Source organism: Symphodus melops (assembly GCF_947650265.1).
Source record: "Symphodus melops genome assembly, chromosome: 20".
Taxonomy (NCBI): domain Eukaryota; kingdom Metazoa; phylum Chordata; class Actinopteri; order Labriformes; family Labridae; genus Symphodus; species Symphodus melops.
In genome coordinates, this window is record NC_136710.1 from 4,783,921 (window position 1) to 4,807,506 (window position 23,586).

Sequence of the window (23,586 nt, forward strand, 5' to 3'; positions counted from 1 at the left end):
TCCGAATCCAGAATCCAAATTACCTGCCCAGGTATATTCACCTGTGCAGAACATGACTCAGCATGGAAAGATACTAAATGAAAACTACGACAGGAAACAGTTTCAGTTTAAAATGTCAACACTTTTGTCACTCACAGGCTGTCTGCTGAGGGGGCTGCTCGCTGAGCTGCTACCAACATTGTTAAAATTGAAACCTTTTTAGCCTCTGTGAACACTTTCCTATGCTGGAGATAACCTGAGTTTACTTTCACTGTCTTTTGTGCGCAGCAGTTTCACTTGTTGTTTTCCCTTTTAAAAAAGACGTGCTCTTATCCAGTGGCAGCTCTTTGTGCTGAAGTTAGCATTTAGCAGGGTGTGGACACATGCTACAAAAACGTGCATACTTAGTCGTCACTTTGTCTTCAGTGGGATCGGCAGTTTTATATGAGGGACAAAAATAACATAAGTAGATAAAAATAAAAAAAGTGCTGGAATAAATTTGGTATTTCTATATTTTTTAGTTTGATACATTTAAGTAAATATTAATCTCTCTATTTATTTGATCACATCTTTTTAATTTCTATGGTTATTCCTGCATTTATGTGGTTTTACTCATATACAGTAGGGTTGTTTGTTGCCCTCAGTGTTTTAGCCCTTGAAAAAAAGGTTTCTCCCCGTCGGGGAATCGAACCCCGGTCTTCCGCGTGACAGGCGGAGATACTGTCCACTATACTAACGAGGACTTGTGCGCAGTGAGCATTGTAGTGGGATTTCGATCGTCACACTGTTCTTTTCAGCTTACAAAAACATGTAATGTTTACAGTTTGTTTGAGCTCTTTCAGTGTGTTTACACCTCGATCTGATCTATCCCATTTTCTTTCAGACCTCACCAGGTTGCAACATTGGGTTTCTGAAATCAGGATATAATGTTTACATGCAACTACAAAAACGGGATAATTAAAATCCCAATAAAATGGGATTTTAAAACCAGGATACTCAACTCCATGTGAACGCACTCAGTGAACATTTTAACACAGATACACACAGAGCACTTGTTTAAATTGTGAGGTTAAAGGTAGATGGTCACCAGTTTCCGTAGTGTAGTGGTTATCACGTTCGCCTCACACGCGAAAGGTCCCCGGTTCGAAACCGGGCGGAAACAGCTTTTCACCTTTTTTCCTCTTAGCTGGAAGCTCTAGGGTTCAAACCCTAGAGGTAGATGGGTAGAGCCATCATGCTAAAATGCTAACTCACTTCAGGGTTTTAGGACTCATTCCTGTGCTAGTTTATTCCGCTTCAAACATCTGTAAGCCCGCCAACCCATAAAAAGGGCACACCGATGCTGCTCGAGGCCCCAAAGCAGCAGCCTAAAATGTTCACATTTTGCAATGACGGTAGGAAACCTTCCTCAGGGTGCCCCATCTGACAGCACTCATTCTGGTTGCCAGAAAAAAAAACTGTTCTCAGTAAGTTTAATTCACAACACAACCTTCTGTTTCTCTTATTTAATTTATTCCACATGATTGTCATAAGTATTTTATAAAACGGTGGCCGCTACATTAATATACTGTAGACACAGGCCAACATGCATCAAGGCACCAATTTCTATCAAATAAAATAAAACAATTTCCATCACTACTCATCACATGATATCACTTAGTACAGCATTTAAATTTAGGTCAAGGAAAACCTTTTCTTTTACAATTATCCACAAACTGTTAGAGACAGTAATGACTAACGGTACATGTGGCTGATGTCATAATTAACAGTACTCAAATAGTTAGCATGAAAAGTTTCTAAACATGGTGTTTGACATGATTGGAAAATGTAGTGCAAATAAACAGTATGTTGTCTAAAAGTAAGGTCTATTTTAAATCAGCAACGCTCACTGGCTATGATTTTGTAATTACATGGCTGCCACCATAATTAAAAAAATCAAAAACCATTTTCAGTCCATTAAAAACTATATCTAGTCAGGGTCTACAGTAGCTACAGAAATTGAGAAAAAACATTTCAGTTCTGACTTCAAGCCTCAAATAACACTGGAAGTACTATAAACACAGGGTCAAATATGAGGTCTGTATCGGATCACAAGGCTTGGAGTGTAGATGATTTCAAAGGAACTGGCTGTACGTGTCTGATCACACCAGTCCTAATTCTCAGGTCCTAGCTGTGACTCTTTCAGTTCCTGTCCCTGATCCCCGTCCGATGCTCCGTTCTGTGCTGACGTGTTCTGATCCTTCTTTGAAGTGTTCAGGGCCAGCTGCATAGCCCACACGCTCAGAGGCCGCATGTATGCCAGGGAACGGTAGATGCCCTTCTCACAGTAAGCTTCAGGAGTCTGAAAGGCCATGCCCAGCCTCTCCCAAACAGTCCGATAACATCCCTCTGCTGTGCGCATACCTTCTTCATGCATACCCTAAGAGAGAGGGAAGAACAGAATTAGTAGCATCAATAACCTGTCAGCTGTTAAATTGCAATGACCCCCCCAAAAAAATGTTTAATCCCATTTTCTTTACTTTGTTAGTAGAATTTACTCAAAGATAAAAATATATTGGTTTTAGTTTATTATGCAATAATTAAGTTAGTCGTCCATGATTCAGACGGGCGCAAACAAACTATTGGTGTGAAAACGCCTTAAGGCTTTGGGAAACATGTCCACAGAAAGGCACATGCCCAGAAAAACGTTTGTCTTGTGAAATTGCACGACTTCTGAGGCTCACATTTTCAGGTTAAAAAAAAATTAAATTCTGGGCTGAAAGGCAGAAACATACTGAGTGCACAATGAAATAACATTTTATGGTAGTGACGAGATTCAGCACTTTTTTTTGATCCATACATACACACACACACTCTTACCTCATGGATCATAGTGGCAGCCAGTCCATACACCACTCCAATCCAGACCTCGTCTGACTGAACACTGGAACGGTCTACCACTCCTTCAGGACGCATGCCGTTAACTGCCCCCATCTGACCCCTAGCAAAGCTCATCACATTCAAGTCGAACACAGATTTAAGAGCGCTCTGGATTTTATCTTTTGGAAAAGCCTGCAGAGAGATAAAAGTGTTGTTGAGACCACAAAGATTTGAACATTTTCCTGATCTGAAAACTTTTGTAAATGTTTGTGTAGTTTGCAGGTTTTCGCTTAAACTCACCTGGTATTCTCCCTCTCCAAGACCAGAGGCTCTCAGGAACCAGTGACCAGCACACTGATCAGACATGACACTGTTAGAAAGGTCTCTCCCACTGCTGTCATAGTTATAGTATTTGCCTGAATGTGAAAGATACAAAGTGAAGATGAGAACTGTTCAGTCATGAATTGGTTACAAAAATACTTTAAAAAGTGCTTTCACACGTGAACAAAGTCATGACAAACTGTGCGAGAACACAGCAGGATATAATCAGGAGAATTCACCTCAAGCGCGTGTAAAGGGGTGGTGAGGTTTATTCCCTGCGATCATTATACGACGACAGACTGTATGCACATAACTGCTACGATCTCCGCTCACATTATTTAACTGCTGCGTTACGTTTTTTGTTCGTCTGTGTTCTTCTCCACTCTTCTGTTGCTAATGTGATTAGAAAACCACACAGCCTTAATAAAAAATAATGTCATTATAGCCTTGTAGAGCCGACTATTTTGCTTCGTCCGCACTACCATTTTGTTGGATTTTGTTTCACACCATTTCTTGCCTCGGGTGTCTCCCTACTCTTACTTGGTACTGACCCGCAGAGTCTCGCACTGTGAGGTGCGAGTGTGAACAACCAGATCAGGAGGATTTCAGGGGCAGTCGTCTTGAAAGTCTTTAGACATTTTTTTAGGAGTGCATACTGTATGTACAAAAAAAAAAAAAAAAAAGCGTATGCGTACCGTTCCACAGCAGTTTATCAAAAGCAGCGCTGCCTCTGTCCAGGATGTCCCTGTAGCGTTGGTATGTCTCCTCGCTGTCCACCAGTCGAGCCATCTTGCACATGACACACAGGGACGCCAGCCACAGCCCGCCACAATACGCACTGTGAAATACAAACCAACCTCACGTCTTTTATCCCAATCAGACATATTTTCATCAGACCTGGCTGAGGTTGAGCCAATCAAATCTATTTCTGTTACAGTGGCTGATCTTACACAAAGTAATCATGTCGTGGCTTTTTGTGTTGAATGTATCAAATCTTCAAGAAAACTGGACTTTAGTTCAAGTCCCAAACAAGCTACAATTGTTGGCTATTAAATGCCATCATGCCATATCTCTGGTGGTTAAGTTCACTTATGGATTTCATGTTGGAGCTAGCCAACTAGCTTAGCTGCCCACTGCTATGTCACAAGTATCGTCGCTCTGATTGGTTCTAGCGTTCCAGAGGCGTTTTGTTCAGTGGCCGTTAAAATGGGCTTTAAACCATTCATACAGATCTTTCTCTATGTGTCATTTCAATGTATAAAATCCTTTCCCTACCTTGGTCCAGTGACTGTCCAACCGTCATAAGTCTGGTCTGCATAGCCAGAGTTCTCTATCAGTCCATCTCCGTCCAGGTCAAACTTCATCTCTGACTCCATCACCGCCTGGAAGAAAAATCAGAATGCCACGTTTGAGAGAAATCTTCTGCAATACTTCTATGAAGACTCCTGATCACAATACTTTTAAGCCTACGTAGCTCAGTACTACCTGGCAGACTGGCCACATGTCTCGGAGGTACTGCATGTCCTGTGTGAGATGAAAGTCCCTGTAGACCTGCAGGACGAACTTCAGGTTCAGGTCCTTCCAGTCTGCAGTGTCGTGGATAAGGTAGGCGTTCACCCTCTGCCAGGGCTCGTCATCTGGGGACACAGTCATTGTGGTTTTTTTGGCTGCTTGTACAATAGGCATCACTTCCTTCAAGGTCATAATGAATACCACGTCTCGTACCTGGGTCTCCGATGTCGTGAGGCACCACGTTTTTGGCCTTTACAGGAGAGTGAAGGCCACTCATCAGGTGAAGCCTCTCTGTGGGGTCGACACTGACCACGCTGCCGGCTGAGAACAGATTGATGTTGTGAAACTTCACTTTTTTTTTTCTTCAGACACATGAGACACGTTTGAATTATTGATTAAAAACAGCTTAAATAACAGCATTTCACTTACCTATATCATACTGCAAACTCAAGGCCAGTTTGGGCCACAGCATGATGAGAGCAAAGGAGGCGTAGAAGTGCACGTCGTATGTGTTGTACATTCTGTACTCCTGACCTGAGAAATAACCAAAGTTTATAAATGTCAATCACAGATAAAAATATGTTTGTGCTTTCATTGATCTGGGTTTTTTAAAATTGTTTTAAGCCTCAAAACGTTGTTTGTACTTATAGTCAGGAAGTGTCATCTCCTTCATTTCATTGTATTGTTATCTTGCTCATCCGTATAATCACAATACATCTTGGTCATACTTGTAATTTACCAGAGGTTTACCCAAGCTGTAAACTATAGTGCTGATTGTATTGTTGCATGCTTCTTTATATATGTCGATGTTGTGCACTTCCTGTCAGCACCTGTGCGTCTGATCAGACTTAAAGCTGTTTCTTTTCACTCAGTGACTTTGGTTCAAGGTTCAAGGTTCAAGGTTCTTTATTGTCAATTCCAAAATATGTCAGACATACAGTGAAATCGAAATTACGTTTCCCCCCTCCCCACGGTGCAATGTAGATAAAAAAGGTACGGTAAATTAAATAAAACAAAGTAAAAAAGATAAATAATATTTACAATAATAAACCTAAATGTGCAAAAAGTACAAAGTTAAATAAAATGGAGTATAATTGGAGTATAAAATGGAGTATAGTTTCCTCCTTTCAGAGTCTGGCTTGTGTTCTTACTCTCTGATCTACGTCGCTTTGGATAATAGCTCCGGCTCGCTGAATAGTTAGAATTTCAGGTCTGTTTTTTTTTTTTTATCAGCACCAAAACTAAAGCATACGAGTGACTTTATATTCAGCACCTGACGCTCACACAGTTTTACCTTCCGACCACTCCTACAGCACATGCTGTGGTTTGAGAAGGAAAAAGTGATGCGTAACAATGACACTGAAACTGTCTGGTTCCTCATTTTAGCAGTGAGCAGTTTTCTGAACGTGTATTTAGGTCAAGCTTATGGGGTTGTTGTTTTTTTCCTTTCATTTGTTAGACAAACGGCCGACACTGAGCTCATATATAGACCTTACTCATATAGAAGTTGGTTTTATTGATATTTCACCGGCTTATTATTTTCTGATTGTGTTTCATATATGTCCAACATTTGAATGTGACTTTTAAAATATCTGGTTCGTTCCCAAATAAAGAAGACACTCATTTCAGAATCATATTAAACACAGAAATAGGAAAATAAATAAATAGAAGCTGAAACTGAAGGAACATTTTCATTTTTCAAATTAAAATCCTCCAAGTTTTTGAATCATTTCTCATTGTTCAGACTATTTGTTAGCTCTACCCCGCTCGTCCCTGTATCACTTACCTTCCAGGTAGGCGAATCGTCCGTACTCCTTGATGACATCAGGCTGAGCTGGAAGCCCCCCGTCCTTACTGCGGATGCCACCGCTGACATCAGCGTCCTCCGGCAGCTCCGTCCACACCGTCCCTCCGTCGGCCACAAAATACAACTCGTTAAACAGAGCCGACTTGTACCAGGGGGGGAGAGAACTGCAATGCACAAAGTGAAAGTATTATTTATCAACAAACCACAGTTTATCTCTAATTTCCCTTTGAGAGCCGTGAGCTACCTGTCCTGCAGGATGGGTCTCTGCCACTCCTCGATGCTCCTCTCCCAGCGTCTGTAGTTTGTGAGCGCGTAGTGACTGAGCGAGGGGGACGCGTCTGCTCGAGTACCAAAATAACGAGTGTATCTCCTGGAGAGAGAAACAAAAACGCATGCTCAGGACGACATCACAAATAAAGAGTCTTAGGTAGCATGATGAGGTCCATAAATGTGCTTTGGAATGAGACACCATCACTTTCTTGTTTGCTTTTAGAAAGGGTTTTTATTCTTCAGAGAAAATTGTTGGATTCCAGCTTGTGAAAGATCCATACAAATATCTCAAACTGCTACAAGAGGAAAATCCTTTATGTATGGATGGGTTGTTGTTTTTTCATTTGAGGGACACTTAAAACCAGGCGTTAAGTATCTTTTACTTTCACAAGCACTGTTAAGAGTTTTACTTTAGTGTTCCATGTACCTGATGTGCTCCCTCTCTCTTGAGCCGAAGGTGATTTTGGGCATATCCCAGGCCAGGCAGAACTCCATCGTGTTGTGACCCTGAGCCGACACGGAGCAGCCCACAGCCAACGCTGCCGCCACCTTCTCCCCTTTAAGCGATGGTGGGCTTGAGCCTGCGGAGGAAAAAACACAGATCGGAGGAAGAAAACCAAGAGGAGGTTAGTGAAGGATGTGAAGGGGGATCTTAAGTCTGTTTACAGCTGTGTGTGCTGTGTGATTCAATTGCAATCTTGATCTTACAAAAATGTGCATACACGTTTTTTTCCGTTGCACTTCCTCTTTCCACTTTTTTTTTACTGCTACACGTTGAGTCAAAAATTCATGAAGACATCTGTTCCACTGTGAATCTGCCTCATCCCTCCACAAACCTGTAGGAGAGTCCAGCCGTCCATCAGTGATGAGGTCGCTCCACAGGCCACTGCAGGTTCCTTTTGGACTGAACGCCGTCTGGTGACTGACCTCCCTGTCAGGCTGTTGATCCGTACACAAACACAAACAAACACTTTATAAATCCAAACGTTAATGCTCGTTAAAGCGTTTGGACTTTGTAACACTGTTTATTGCTGGTGAACTACTTGTTCTACAAAAACCTGGAAGCTGCTTAAATCAGAACATTGTGAATCAAACCTGCTCTCTGGCTGCGATGCACAGAGTGTAAGGATTCACTGGGGTGCAGTGGTGTAATAAGACCCCTGACACGGCCTCCCCCTCCTTCTCCTGGTGGAATGGTTCGTTCCAGTGTCCCCCGCTCTTGTCATCCTTGTGTCCCGACCCGTTGACCATGGTGAACATGATGGAGACCTCCAGAGCAAAGTCATTCTTGTTCTCTATGTCCCAAACAAACACAGCCACGGGGAGGCTCGAGTCCTGAGAGGAAGCAGATGAATGGTGGAAATACTTATAAAAGGAGCATTTTATCATATAATGTATATAATGTGTCTTTTACCACAACAACACAGCGTTTCCTAAGTACATAACAAAGTGCTGCAGACGTGTCTCAGGGTGTTTATATATTTTATTAATAAAAAAATAAAAAAAAGACCTAAAGGTTTGATGTTTAACTGCAGGAGAACAAAATGCTGAAAACAAGAAAATAGTTCATTGAGCTCTCTGTTTATTATGGTGCATTTAAAAAAAAATCTTAAACTTCAAAAATGTGCACTATGTCTTATGTCCAGCAGTCATTTTGACTTTTTGTACCCATGATGCTTCAGTCACCTTGTAGTCATGTGGGATGACGGGAGAGATCTGTCTGCAGGTTAGTGTCACATTCTGTCCCGGCAGGTGGTAGACGGTCCAGGCTCGGGGGTACAGGGCGTGGTAGAAGGCGTACTCTCCACAGTAACCCCAGTTCCAGCCTTGTAGTGTGGGCGGACGCTCGACAGAGAGCACCTGCTGGTAAACCGTTTGCCCCCCTCGCCGCAGACACACTGTAAACTAGGAAAGAGATAAGGACATGTGTAGTTTACATTTACATATGTTTACCCAGAATTCCCCTGGGGCCGTCCGAATCTAAAATTGCATCCAGCCAGCTCTGCAAGTAAGTTTAAAAGAACTACAGACAATGGAGCGAGTTTTTCCAGGATGAAACACGACTCTCTGCTGAGGGTGGGATCTGTTCTCTTATTCTCAGCTTGAGCACGACATAATGGTGACAAACAGCTGTTTAAATTACACAAGAACTGGACAGAACATCAGAGAACTAAATAGATCAATAAACGTAGACGGCCGACAAGGAGCGTTTGAGCTCTTGAAGCTTATATGAGACTTTGTCAGCCTCATAGAGCAGATATGCAAATCCTTCTGATCAGCTCAGTAAACCGTGAGCGACTTTGCAGGCTGCAGAAGTTATCGTTATACGTAAAAAGAAAACTATATTAAAAGCCAGATTGCATCCTTGAACTAAATCCTTTTGTGTCTCAGTCTATTTAGGATCCTGTTTACCTGGTTTGCTGTGACTGTTTTGTAGTGGTACATTCCAGGGTTGAGCTGCCATCTGCAGAACTCTCCCCTCCAGCCCCGGGTGATGGTTCCTCCTCCGATACCGCCGAGTGGAGCACCTATGAATTATGGGAACACAAGATGAGCTTGTTACGATACCCGAATTGGAAACTTTGATCCCAGGCCTGCATCGATACCACGAGGGCAACAAAATACTTAAAATATTGAGGCTAACTCCTGCACCAAGTCTTAAATGCATAAATACTCTGGCAACACGCAAGATAACAAAGACTTTCTAAGTCATCTCTGACACTTTAAGAAATCAGCTCTGGTTACCCTGAAACCACTTTAAAAAGAACTTTGTAAACTCAAGAGGTCAAGTGAGGTTTTTTTCCCAAGATTTGACTGAATTATACATCGAATTACACAAATATTCCACAACACCCTGAGAAATTACTAAACGGGTTATCCCTCTGATATTCAGCCTGCAATCGTGAAAATTTTGAAAGAACGACCCAAACTCACCGTATATTTGGCGTAAGGGCTGAGCACGAAACATATCGATGAATGGAGCTTTTTTTTCCACCTGCGTCTTCTTGTACCACCATTTCAGATACCTGAATGAACACACGTGAAGAATACAGTCTCTGGTTAGCTTTCAGTTATTAAGTCATGAGTCTGAGGGTCATGAATAGAGACACTTTTAAAGATACTTTATCATCAACCAATTAAGCATGTATGCTGTGAAAAGGCATCTTTTTATCTCGCTTGCTCTTTTGTAATTTGAGCCAAGAACTGGAATGAATTGTCAATTTGCACTCACACTCACTCACACTCACACACACACTCACACACTCACACACTGATACAGAGACACAACGGAGGGAATTGTGCTACAGCTTAAAGGAAGCACTTGTAAGGTGAAGTGAATAGAATTCAAAGTGGCCGCTTTCCACTTTATCAGACTAATGTATTCTGTAGGCCTGTTTGTAATGTTTTGTGTTTTTATATAACCAGAGGGAGAGAAAATAAAATAATAATAAATAAATACTATACATTAAAAATATATCAGACTAATGTTATCATTGTGTGTTTGGGTGTGTCACGCCAGGGTTGTACCATGAAAGCTTAATCAGGCTACGTTACGGCTCCTTGAGGCTCTGAGGACAAAGGTTGAAGTCAGTAATCAGTTTTAATGCTCAGATCCCTGACTGTGAATATTCAGCTCCAGGGTGTCGGAGCAAACCCACAGAGGACTTCTGATGTGTGCGTCTGATTCACTTTTTAAACGTCCATCTCTACCGTTACACATCATCGCTGGTTTTCTCCACGACGAGGAGTTCATTTCTCGAGTTTCAGAGAAAACAGCCAAATCAACTCCTTATCAGGGATCAGGTTTACTTCCTGGTCTTTCTGTGGCCTTGGCAGATTTGTTTGGATTGACTGTCTGAGATTAAATCTGTGAACTCACTTTGAGGAGATTCACCCACATGCCTTTTCCCTGAATCCTAGCAGTTTATTCAGTCATTTATTTTTTGATGGTAGCTGAAACAGAGGAGCTGGAAACTGAAAATCCCTGTAGCTCATTAACTTGGCAATATCTGTTCAGAAGTGAAACTAAGGCTTTGTGACCTGGTTTGGCTCCCAAATAATGAATAACATATTCATCACAACAGGCCTTCTGCTCTTTGTGAAGAAAATTCTGTGCAACTAAAAAAAACACAGTACATCACATGTTACTGCTGGGACCAACAATAACTTCACAGAAAGCAGATCTAACAATGGTCTTAGAGGACATGAATGGGAGGGAGTTATTTGAGGCTACGTCAGGTTCCACTATTGTCACTGTTTGGGTGTTGTGCTCATCAGGTGGAATGCAAACAATGGTGCCGAGCCTGAGAGCACAATTGTTTGCACTCTGTGTACAAGGCAAGTATGCTAACTTGTACTTATTGACTTTTAGAACAAAAGCAGGAAGTGCAACCGAATGATATCTGCTCACAAACACATTTACAGCAGACTGAGGCAGAAGAAACTATATAGGAGATTTTGGATTTAATATCGGCATTGAGTCCAATATATTAAAAAAATTACGAATCAGATATTGGACTAACTGCAGCACATCACCGAAGTGTCCACCAACTGTCTCCATGACGACATTCAGACAAGATGGAACAGCTCCTTCTTTGGTAAATGGACTTGGACAAGGACACGTTGGACATCTGCAGGAGCTGGGGATTGAACCCCATTAGTGTCTGGTTCCACTGAAACCGATGTAAAAAATATTGGTTTCAGTATCGGTACATGTATCAGAAAGAATCTCATCAGAGCTCTCTCGAAGTGTCACTTCTGTGTTTATAAATAGCCACACTTTCAACTCCTTATGTTTTAAAATCAGACACGTTACTTTAGCTTCAAAGAAATGCTTGGTCGTCTTAAAAAGCATCCGCCCGTTTACAACCTAAATGTAGCTCAACTTTTTATAGAGTTCAAGATTCAAGCTTAATAACTAAATAATTTACAGTTTTTCTGTGGACTTTTCTGGCACCATGTGCACCTTTCCTCACACAGACCGGTCTCACTGTGGTGTAACAAGTTACTCTGTAGCAGACAGGGTTAGAGTTTAAGGTTTGTCTCCATCTCACTTCATGAACAGCCCTGTTCAAACACCTCTCCTGCTGCTGCTTTATGACTATCATGTTACACTGTGCAATAATTAACTAAGGTTGCCATGCAGGTGAAGCTACAAAGACACGGCTGGAATTTGCATTTATTGTTAGCTTAAGCTTACTGTATGTATGGCTCCTTTACAAAACATAACACGCCTTCCTTTGCAAACGTGAGAAATAATGAGAGGGACAAAGGTGATCAGGAAAGGAGGACAGTTAAAGTAAAACTGGTTATAATCAACACAAATAATTTAAACCTGAAAGGACGAGGTTATAGATCTAATGCCAAGGATTTGTGGGTCAAGCAAGCAACACTCTTAAGCTTGAAGTGATAACAGAGAAACTGTTGCAGGCAGAATGTTTATCAATGCGTCTCAGATATCAGTGCGGGAAAACAAAGCCGACCACATGTTGCAGTACAAGTTTCTTTTATCGCCGCAGGGTGACCTATAACTCATCAAGCTGTAAACATTAAAACTGTACAATCAGACAGATCGTGTTTGTGTTTGTGAGCCTTCACTGCTGGAGAAGATTTTGAATCCCTGTAAAAAGAAACAAACCGCAGCTTGAACTTAAAGCTGACCTAAAAAAGGAGCAGAAAGCTCTCGTACATCTCCCTTTCCACCATGACCACAAGCTGACTTTTTTACAAAGCATTCACAGAGGACACTGTGACGAGGCTAATTGGCTGGAACGGCTAGAAGAGGGAAGGAAGGGAACACCACTGTGTATCTTTCATCTGGACTTTATTGACTAAACAACATGCCACACCACCAACTTTGTGTTAATGCTGCTCCTACTGTCTGCTTACAGAAACAGACACTCGCTCATTGCTACAGATTACATTCAAAAGTTAACCGCTTTGCAGTATCCTGCAGGCTCGCTGCTATAAATGCTAAAATGTATATTTCTCCAACTCCAAATATAACTGTCATATGAGATATTTTACTGGAGTGTGAAGCATCGATCATCTAAAGGCTGAACGTCTCTCTCCTGTGTTAGTGGAGAAACATATAACTCATGTTGAAACCTCCCCAGGTGCTGCACCTTGGAAACACACGTGGTTTAGAAGGTATGGACATCAGGTTGCTATGTTGTATTGGCGGTGTAAACTGAGATTAGCGTGTGTAAATAAAGGGACAAATCTTAAAGCTGTGCTCAGATTGTTGAACATGTTGAAAACCTCTGATTTTGTGTTGTTTCACATGTTCATTTCCTGTACTTTGTGCAGGAAAATTCAAGTTATAATGATTACGAGTGGTTCGAAAGAAACTTCTAGACTCCTAACAAGTACCAAGGAAAGACGGGCAGAAAGTGAAATACAGAATCAGTAAGATGTCTGTGTTTGTTTTTGAGTCCTTAATAAGGATTAGCTCCACTATTCATCATGCATGCCCCCAGGTCATGCAGGTCCAGCTCAAAACCATTAATTAAATCCTAATTCAACTTATTTGAAGATCTCCCAATTTGCTTTTGATTCAGTCCGATGTTCCCTCCATCTGTTTTTAATCTGTTTATTTAATTCTCCACGCTTCCTCATTTAGAGAGGTTGTATTTCCCTATTATAAATGTTAGGAATGTTACCACACCCCTTATTACATTACTCCTTTAATCATTCAGGTATTTTGTTATTGACGGTGTGTGTTTTTCAGAGGCCAAATTAGGGGACGTCTTTGGAAGTCAGGGCAAACCTGCTCAATGTTTTTAATGTAGGGCTTTAGTTTAAACACAATTCTTGTCCCTATATATACACATACTGTAGGTGCTTGTGTGTGTGTGTTGCTTAAACTAAGTGACTAAACTTAACCCAACACTAGAAGATAGCCGAAGGTCTCACCTGATTCCGAGGCCGACATGCTCAAGAACGTTGGACAGTGAGACATCTTTGGCCTGAAATGGCTTCCTTTTCTCCTTGAACTCGTGTGCCAGACAGATCCGCCAACCCTCCTTGGGCACTCCATATCCCGCTTCTTCAGAGACATACCTGCTCATCAGGTCTGCAGTGGACTTCTCGCTCCAGTCTGAAGTCATCTCTGCAAAGATATGCAGCTAAAACTGAGTTTGAATAAGTGTACTGGAAAAAAGGAGGATAAATCCTTTTTGGAGCAGGTTTTACCGCCTTTAGTTAACAGTTAGTTTTCAGAAGGTAGCTGCATGAGGCTTTGAAGTGGATCACCAAGCAGAAAGAGTCTTTTTTCTTTGGTGTAAACCGGTTGTTCACTGACAACACTGAATACCTGCAGAGACAAAGCAGGGGGGGTAATAACTGGTCCTTCAGGTGGGAGGTCCGAGTGCCATTATATTTGTATTCACAGTCCACAAGTGCATAATATCCCTAACAGTTCAGGAGGTTCATATGCTAGGGGACATTTTGCATCACTCTCTAGATTCCTGTTTAGAGATGGCAGGACCCTTTTGCATGGAGTCCAGATCTGCCTGGTTGGAGGGATAGATGCCAGCTAAAAACCAGTCAGAAAGTATCAAGCATACCGATCCCATTTATTTAGTACCTAAGAAAAGACAAAACACAATGATACAATGATTAACAAGTGAGTATAAAGTGTGCCTGACGTCCATATAGGACGGCTGATATGCAAGAGGCGGCTTGCTGCAAAGCTGCAGACTGACACCTTAACCATTGATCATGTAACGCAAAGTACACTAGTCTTTGTTTAAAGTGCAGGATCAGTAGCTAACTTAATGAGCTTACTCGCAATTAAAAGGAAGGAGGGAAATTTTAGTTTAAATACCGGAGAGACGGCGTCATCCCCACTGCTGCTCAAATCCGGCTTCTGTCAGAACCAGAACCCTGCAGCAGCTCCTGCTACTAGCACGTCTTCTTAAACACTGATTCCCTCTTCACGTTCTTTCAGGTGACACTATTTTTCCGACTGTGTTAGGGGAATCCTCTCTTTTTCTGGTCATGGCATCCAAACCTCAGCTAAGATACTTAACTTGCATTCACTTAGAAACAGAAACACATATTATGCTGTTGGCGTTTAGCGGAGTTGAAATTGGCTACCAGCTTTTAACTGTATGGTGCCTGACAAGCATTACTGAGGGATATACTGAACCCTTTCATAGCGTACGGTCGCCGCTGAGCCTGTACCATTTGGCGTAAAAAAAAGGGGTGGTTAGTCATCTACGCAATTTAAATATTAATTTTAAAAGATAGATATGATATTTTTTATGGATATAGTAATACAAATACAATTAAATGGTGAGCTCTCTAGAAGTTAAGGTAAAAATAAGCCAACATTAAAGCAATGTGTAAATATTACGATTACGCTTTTCCACCTGTTACCATAGCAACATCCCACCTCGCCCTTAAATGTGCCACGGGACGTTTTTTTTAATGGCCGACCAAAAAAACATCCCCGAAAATATATATTTCTTTATTATTTCTGTTTTATGTGTTGTAAAGATTGAAATGGCTCAAATGGTGGTAATTAAATAACCTCGATGGACCATATAGATTCTTACGTCTATTCTACGTCTTTGTTTAGGTTATTATTTTCCCATGGTTAACGCATGGTTGTGCAGCAGCGGAAATGCAACAACTACGTGTGTTGTTTATACTGTAGCTGGAATGCTAAGCTAAAGAGTATAGCTATTCCCAGTTCCCCTGAAAAAAAGTCACATTGTGCTTTTTTTTTTTTTTTTTCAGTGTCAGTAGATAAGACAACATATCTGTATTCCCGTAGTAACATTTTGAACCAAGGTATGTGTTTATATTTTCTAATGTGAAGAAGTCATTACTGCATTATTATCTTACAGGACTCAAACTCAGCATTCAGATCTCCACTCAGGTGTTCTCTGTGTTTGTTATCTGACTCTACAGATGATCGAGGTGGTGGCCTCCATGGCCCGAGGTCCTGTGTTTCTCGCCGGGGAGCTCATGGAGTGTCTCATAACTTTCACTAACCCGATGTCTCATCTCTCCACCTCTGCCAGCAGGTCAAATACGGCTATTCTCATTGCTTATACATACTTTAGACATTACTCATTGATGATGCCGATTCCTGCCTCGAAATATGTTCTATTCTGTAAAAATCTACACAAAGAAGTACCATTAAAATTACATCAAGCCCGTAAGATTATTACCCACGGCCAAACTGTAAACATTCAATTCAGTTAAGACAGTGCAGCTATACTAAAAGTTTAACCAAAGATAAAGGGTTAACAAAAGAGTAAAGTGTCAAGATGTTAGTACAAAGTTAAAATGCAAAATTGCAAAGTTAGATACAAAGGACAGCGATCGGACTAAGATGTGAACAGACTTATATGCACGTGAACTTAAGTAAAAGAACTATATGTAAAAATAAGGTGTAAGTGGACAGTGATCGGACTGAAACTCTAAACCAACATATGCATATATACAGTATTGAATGCAGTAAACAGAACTATATTGCAGTAAATGAGAAATATGTATGTATATTTACCTATAGAGCTAAATGCAAGCAGGCAGAAAATAACTTAGATACAAGACAATTGTCCTCATGTGTTCAAATAAGGATGGAGGCCTTTCAAGTTAAAACAGCTTTTAACTTGAACTTATCTTGGTTTATTTCCAGTTACTTTCATTCAGTAGGAGATATTACAGCATTTAAACTTTGCACATGGGACCTGAAAACATTTTCTTGTAGAATTTCTGGCTTATTTTGTTCAAAATCATCTTGATAGTTTTGTATTGTCTCGCTGCATCTGTGTTACACAGGACATTTAAATCAATCAGCTTGCACGTCATGATCTGTAAATGCTTTTGCGTGACTCTTGTTTTCTTGAATGTGTTCTAGTGAAATGCTAGCGTGGGCCAGCGCTCAAATCCACTGCCAGTTTCACGCCAGTGAGAGCAGAGTGGCCCTGCCGGCTCAGGGCAACAAACAGGACGTCCAGGCTGAGAGCGACACTGTGCTCATTCCAAGCAGAGGTCAGTGGGGAAAGATGAACATCGCTACCTGTGACATGAGAACAATCAACAGGAAGAATTTGTGATTAACTGAATAAATAAGGAGGTTTTTGCTGCGCCAAAAAAAAAAAAATCTTCCAATTCCTTTTCTCCGCAGGAGAGCGAGGGCAGTGTGTGCTGGACACGCCACCCAAGATACTGTTCTGTGACCTGCGTCTGGACCCCGGGGAGAGTAAAACATGTATGTATGTGTGTCTGTATACACATGTAAAAAAAAAGGAGTTCCCTAAATGTCAGATGAGAAAATGATGCTGTCTTCATTAAGCTGTGACGAATGGATTTAAAGCAAGAAACGACAACCATATTCCTTAAACAACACCTTTTTATTACAGGCTTTTACATGACTTTGAGTTTTGTTTTGTTTTTACAAAACACTCATTAATAAACATTTGTTTCTGGATGTGATTCAAACGGTCCATAACGCTAACTCCGTCCCCTCAGATTCCTACAGTGAGATGGTTCCAGTAGATGGTCCTCCTAGTTTCCGTGGTCAGGCGGTGAAATACGTCTATAAACTAACCATCGGCTGCCAGCGAGTCAACTCTCCCATCAAACTCCTCAGAGTCCCTTTCAGAGTCTTGGTGCTGCAAGGTGAGAGGAACTTGTCTTAAAATACGTGTTTCAATTCTTCTTCAACATGACGGGACAGCGAGAGTAACAACCAGATACATGTTGGACCTTTTTCTCCGGGCACTTTAACTCTAAATTGTTGGGAAGAAAACCGATGAGCAGTAATGAATAAAGTGACTTAAACATGTAAACGCGACTGCTGACAAAATTTCTCCTGTAGGCATGCCAGAGCCTCCATTTCCCCAGGATGAGGAAGTATCCCCCTCAAACCCGTTTCTGGAGGAAGAGGAAGCGAGCCGCAGGGACGCTCGTCCCTTAGAGAGAGCTCTGGACATGCTGATGGTCAGCACCTCCCGACGCTGCCCACGTGAGTCACATCCTCTCTCACTTTAGTCTTTCTCATAGTTTCAAGGACTTTTTGAATATTTATAGTTGGGATGCAATATGTTTATACTACTTTATATCACTTTTTGAAGTTAAGTTTATTACATGAAGTAAAACTGCTCTGAATCACTGGCTGAATTGTTGAATCCCTGACATGAGTAGATTTGAGTAATCTACATACACACATATAATAGAAAGAAACAATCCATATGACTGTGAGAAATCAAATGTATAAAAATTTCAACAGCATCTTTGGAAATGCTGTAAAAAATAAATGCATATAAAACACATGAATCAGCTTTTCTGATTTTTTCTGTCTTTTTTTCCACATTTGACTTTTGTTTTGTTCTCTCTTTTTTTTTGTCCAGACATGTTTAATATTACCAACATGCGAGGAAAAGTTGCAAAGTTCTGCATGTTTAAGACCGTATACAGACTCGGGGAGGACATCATCGGCACCTTCAACTTCTCAGAGGGAGACATTCCCTGTTTGCAGGTAAAGTACGGGTTGTCTGGTTTCATTTCTTTGTTTTATCGAAACAATGTTTTACTCACAACTCCCCGTTTACCTGCTCCTTTGCATTCAAAGTATTCAGTGAGCCTTCAGAGCGAGGAGGAGATCCAGCAGCCTTACCAGCGGCGCCCCGGACAGCCTGTCAGCGTGACCGGACACGGCAGGCACATGGAGTCGTGCCTCCACACCGCCTCCAGTCACTTCTCTCTCCCCGTCCCTCTAAACGTCACACCGGGGTTCAGCACAGACACAGGTCAGTCAGCAGGCTGATACACACCGCTCTCTGTCTGGATCATCTGTCTGCCGTTATGAAGACAATAAATTTGAGGGTGCACATGTCCTTTATCCTTTGAGTGAAAAAATGTGACTCTTTAATTTCTAGGAATGTTATTAACTAATGTTTAATGAACCAAAAATGATTAGAAAAATAAATAAAATATTTAAAATAAATATGTTTAACTAGTTTTAACTGGAAACAAACTGTCTTCAAATATCAAAGTCTTGGAGTCTTCTTTTTGCCTGAAAATATTGGAAATCATTTTTTGGGACACAGAAAATCGACACATATTTAAAGATTTAGTGTGATTTCAACTCAAGAAGTATAATATTATCTCATATATGGATTCTTCTCTAAAATAACACTTGTTCTCATACACATCTTGCCTTGGAATAGTTGTGTTGTAAGTTGTCTTCAGTCTTGACGTCATATTTTGACAGAGCATTAGTTCATGGCAAACAGAAACGATAGTTAAAAGTACTGATTTAAAAAGATTTAACTGTTTTGTCGTAGTGTGTTTCATCAAATCTTAACTGTTAATCCTCCTTTTCTCTGGAGGAAATCCACTTCTCCCTGTTTTATTTGCAACACTGAAGAGTTACTGAGCCTCATGTTGGGTCCTTCTAATGATTGCGTCTGAGGACGCAGCTCCACACTATCTGTTTTGTATCAGTTTATGAACCTATGTTTAACTCTGCTTGTTCAGTGATCCTGAGGTGGCGACTTCACTTTGAATTCGTCACGGCTCGGGATCCAATGGAACCGCCCACTGTGCTGCAGAACCAATCGGAGGTCACAGTTTGGACCGGGGCGGAGAATGTCGACGTGGATACCTTCAGCTGGGATCTTCCAATCAAAGTCCTGCCCACCAACCCGGCCCTGGCATCCTCCATGTCCCACTTTACAGGGACCAACAGCATTAATATCTGACTCTGTGTGTGTGTGTGTGTGTGTGTGTGTGTGTGTGTGGGTGTGTGTGTGTGTGGGTGTGTGGGTGTGTGTGTGTTAATTTCACAAGAGGGAAATATTTCTTCTTTCCGGATGAGAAATTTAAGTACAAAGTTGAACCTTCCAGAAACAAATTCATGTTTCTTGTTGTTACCAACACTTCCGTTTAGCCGTTCTGAATTGTGCAGTTTGTCTAACTTAAAGTGTGAAGTTCTCATGCACAGAATATCTCCATGTTGTTGTTTTTTTTTTTTTTTAAATGTTTGAACTGTTTTTCTCTCAGCATGAGCAAACACTGAACTGAGATGTAAATACTACAAAATAAAACTTTATTGAAAGTGTCTTTTAAGGAAGGAATAGATGACGTGTTATTATATTCTTTAAATAAACAGTTTCTCTTCATAAACAGAGTTTTTTTTATTTCAGAGTTAAAGGGGTTACAGCAGAGAACAGGTCAGATCCAACACACACTGATGTATATATATTACTAAAGGTATATATTTGTTTATATGTACATTAACTAGAGTACAGGAAATAAATGGTATAAAGATGTCTCCAAACAACTTGTAGTAACATAATGTATGCAGCTTGTACATTTTAGTATGAAGCTTATAACGGACATTAAAGGACAAAAAGCATGCTATACTCTAATGTTTCATGTTGTCTTGGTTCCTAATGTCTTAAAAAAAAAGTTCCACTTTTACATTCTCTCAGACACTTCATTGGTGATACGATCCAAACATGACAGATGCAGAGTTATATTTAAGGAGAGTTTTTGTCTAACATGTAACTGATATTGAGCGAGAGCGAGGTTTCCCTCTGGAGGAGGAAGAGAGAGATGATGATGATGGTCCGAGAGTCTCTACCCCTCCAGATGTTGCTGCAGCTGCAGCTGCAGAGATCCGTGGCTCGGGTCCTTCATGTCCTCGCCTGGAGAGCAGGGCAGGCGAGGGTCTGCTGTCTGGACCAGGGACACTTTGCAGGTCACTGGCTCCACCCGAACCTGGCACCACGCAGGGAAGTCCACCGGCCGATGCAACCTGGAACGCAAGAGGCAGGGCATCAGATAGTTAGGGCTTACCTTTTTTTAAAGAACACTTATAGCTTAAATAAATGGGATCTATGTATCCATGACTAAGTGAAAAGGGTTTCAATGAGTTTCTTCTCTGGCTCAGATATGAGTCATTTTGTGTTGATCATACCCTGACTCTGTCTGCACATTCAACTGTAGCTTCTGTTGGTTGTCAACAAAAAAAAAAAAGTGTTTTAATGTTTCCTTTATGATACATGTTTTCAAAGTCCCCTTATCAATAGTAGAGCTTTGCATGCAGATGTTAGTCACAAAGAAATTAAAAAAAATGAAAAGGATTTAAAAATATTTAAATACAACTGCTGAAGCAATGGACTAAAGCAAAGTCCTCAGTTACTTTGACTTTACACTATTTGTGGTATTCCCTTCTACTTGGACATTTTAGGGGAAATATCTCAGTGTTCACTCCCCTCCATTCATGTCACGATAGAAACCAACTACGTACTCTGCAAACTATTAATCTGTATTAAGCATGTGATCAACTTTTATGTTGTAGTTTGTCTCAATTTTATCACACACAGGTACATTTTACTGCCACGACCTCAGTACAGTTTTGATTTCAGAACTTTTCAAAAGAGTCTTTTTTTTACATGCAACACTGCTGCAACTTTTACTTCAAATCAAAATTGTCTTCACTGCAACACAAATGTCCTGTTAAAGACAAACCGATGTAGATCGACCACTCTGAGGTCATCTTTTTTTATCTTCAGTGGTCACCTGGACACCAAACCTCACTGGGAGTTTGTGTACTCACGTCTCACAGCAGCCCACTCCTACAGGGTGCAGACAGGTACACTGCATACACGCGTTGTCCATCCAGGTTTCTCCCAGAGCGTACTGCCTCCCCTCGAACACACACAGGGCTGCAACAACATATCAAAACATGACAAATTAATGGAGGCATTGATTTTGATCCTCTTTAAAATACTCTTTTGGACTTTAAAGCGTTTCGGTCTCACCTCTGGAGTCAAAGTGGCACTCCATGGGTGCTGCAAGCCCTCCACTGCTCCACAGGAGAAACCCTGCAGCTGCAAGCACCCAGTTCACCCCTGTGAGATCCATCTTCATCTTCATCTGGTCTGTTCTGCCACTGGTTCCTCTCCTTCCTTCTGCTCCTTTATTTATACATCCCGAGGTCGGCGGTGGCGTGGAGGTGGGGTCAGCTCCGTCATGTGGCCCACACGCCGGCTGTAGAAGGTGGCGTCCACTGGGGAACGAGGAACAGGGTGTTCTGAGAGGAGGGGAGGGGGGTTTAGAATACAAGGTCTTGTATCTTGGCACAGATCTGGCACTCTGGAGATCACCTCGCTTTGCTTCAGTGGGCATGAACCTCCGAAGAGATAGAAACAATGACACATCCATGTGGTGACTAATAGAGGTGAGATGGAGGGCAGAGAAAGTGGGAAGGGATGGAATTATCAACCATGATTCATCACCGTTCAACCTCTCATTTGGTTATTTTGTCCTGGTCGTGGTCCAGAAACTGAGGATTTTAATAAAACACATGTAAAACATACAACAAATCACAGCACTATGACAGGATGAGTCATTATCTATATACAATGAATAAACTTGGGAAAGAAACATATGATTTACAAATGGTCTTATAAATGGGGCACAGGGAGTCCAAGGACCGTTTGATGAGGATAAAAAGGATTCCATAGAAGAATGACGTTCCTCAAAAAGACTTTGAGACTCTCCAACAAGAACTGACAATGTTGTTATCTGACGTTAAATAGTTAGGACACTAGTATATGTTTTAATAGGAGATCATATTGTAGCATCATACATCCAGTCTGTGATCTCAGCTGCGTCTCCAGGAATCCTGGGTTCCCTGAAAAGATCTGCGGTGGTAGGGCCACCACTTTCTCCTAAACTCGCACAAAATCACACCACCATCCTACAAGTCAGAAAATGTCTAAATATCAAATGTGACCTGACAGTGCATCACAGCACCACTGTGCCAACAAAACATTAGCTCATAGTCTTCCATTAGTTTGTGATCTGCAGTTCGAGGTATCAGATCATAGGAAAAATCTTTTTCACCCGGCACAGGAGGCCTCAGAGCCTCATAATGTGGTGTTTTATGTGCTTTTTTTGCACATACCGACCACCGTAGTAGCATCCATTATAGGTCCCACTTATCAGGGGAACCTGAATCAGGGGTGCTACTCTTTTCATTTGTATGACTCACACTTGCCTCTCTCAAGCTTTCATTTCAGAGTATGAAGACTTGATGCATTTCAAGCACTGCTGGCATTATTACAAGTGATACACAGGTGACAATATTTGATTCAATTCACTTCTTCCATAAGATCAGACTGTACGTGTTGACCTGACTTTACACTCAGATTTGACAACGCGTTGTCGTCATTGTTGATGAACAGGGTGGACCTCATCAAAACACAAGATGAGGATTTTCCTGTCACGCCTGTTGCCCTCCACGGATGTGCAGTTAATTGGTGACAAGTGTATTTGGCAGAACTTTCTTTTCCAATGTTCACAGGTTGTCATCATGTTTTTATCTTGAATACAGTAACACTTATCTTCCATCTTCCTCGAGGATGAACTGCACCCCGAGAGTCTTTCAAACTCATGCTTTAAAAACCTTCACCCTTTGATCAATTAATTCAAATATTTCTGAAACGAGAAACAGGATTACTTTTTAAGTAGATTACACATAAAAGAAATGTGATTCAGTCTTTTAGTGCAAAACTAATGTACAAAGTAAAAGAAACAATCAGTGCAAACGTCAGTCAGTGATAAATATAGTATGAATAATATAATAACTGTACATACTTAAATAACACAGACAGTACCTCATGTCATTTGTGATCAGACTGATGCATCTCAAGGTAGAGAACTATTGTTTTAATAAAGACCTTCATTAAAGCTAAAAGATTTATGTTTTGGAGTCATTCTTTTATTTAATAAAACTTTTAGTTTTCATAGAACTATTGGAGAATTAAACATTATGAGCCCTTTCAGATGAGAATTTTTTCCAAGGA

The 23,586-nt window shown here is 41.1% G+C and overlaps 3 protein-coding genes across 6 annotated transcripts in view; 1 reads left to right on the forward strand and 2 right to left on the reverse strand.

Moving 5' to 3' along the window:
* Positions 1 to 19,894, forward strand: part of rgp1 (GP1 homolog, RAB6A GEF complex partner 1) — a 242,800-nt gene extending 222,906 nt beyond the window's left edge. For 2 of the 4 annotated variants that reach the window (XM_079371073.1, XM_079371072.1), the window contains exons 2-9: positions 15,666 to 15,783; positions 16,623 to 16,756; positions 16,893 to 16,976; positions 17,237 to 17,386; positions 17,586 to 17,732; positions 18,118 to 18,245; positions 18,339 to 18,516; positions 19,247 to 19,894. In XM_079371073.1, the coding sequence (XP_079227199.1) occupies positions 15,668 to 15,783; positions 16,623 to 16,756; positions 16,893 to 16,976; positions 17,237 to 17,386; positions 17,586 to 17,732; positions 18,118 to 18,245; positions 18,339 to 18,516; positions 19,247 to 19,470 (1,161 nt within the window). In that variant the 5' untranslated portion in view covers positions 15,666 to 15,667 and the 3' untranslated portion in view covers positions 19,471 to 19,894. Of the gene's footprint in view, positions 1 to 7,283; positions 7,375 to 15,168; positions 15,548 to 15,665; positions 15,784 to 16,622; positions 16,757 to 16,892; positions 16,977 to 17,236; positions 17,387 to 17,585; positions 17,733 to 18,117; positions 18,246 to 18,338; positions 18,517 to 19,246 lie in introns of those variants that run through there. The other 2 variants (XM_079371070.1, XM_079371071.1) reach the window with 2 other exon arrangements.
* Positions 1,470 to 14,865, reverse strand: gba2 (glucosidase, beta (bile acid) 2). Its single transcript, XM_079371058.1, has 18 exons — positions 14,577 to 14,865; positions 13,664 to 14,336; positions 9,683 to 9,774; positions 9,161 to 9,276; positions 8,435 to 8,653; positions 7,844 to 8,083; positions 7,585 to 7,687; positions 7,176 to 7,329; positions 6,723 to 6,848; positions 6,458 to 6,642; positions 5,101 to 5,205; positions 4,885 to 4,992; positions 4,645 to 4,796; positions 4,435 to 4,541; positions 3,855 to 3,997; positions 3,139 to 3,254; positions 2,839 to 3,030; positions 1,470 to 2,398 (listed from the first exon to the last, which is right to left on the reverse strand). Exons 2-18 carry the CDS (start codon positions 13,855 to 13,857, stop codon positions 2,132 to 2,134), a joined length of 2,619 nt encoding a protein of 872 aa, XP_079227184.1. The 5' UTR covers positions 13,858 to 14,336; positions 14,577 to 14,865; the 3' UTR covers positions 1,470 to 2,131.
* Positions 19,895 to 20,135: 241 nt separating the features above from the next.
* On the reverse strand, positions 20,136 to 21,926 carry msmp1 (microseminoprotein, prostate associated 1). The gene is made up of 3 exons (XM_079371079.1): positions 21,538 to 21,926; positions 21,333 to 21,441; positions 20,136 to 20,528 (listed from the first exon to the last, which is right to left on the reverse strand). Exons 1-3 carry the CDS (start codon positions 21,902 to 21,904, stop codon positions 20,351 to 20,353), a joined length of 654 nt encoding a protein of 217 aa, XP_079227205.1. The 5' UTR covers positions 21,905 to 21,926; the 3' UTR covers positions 20,136 to 20,350.
* Positions 21,927 to 23,586: the final 1,660 nt, after the last annotated feature.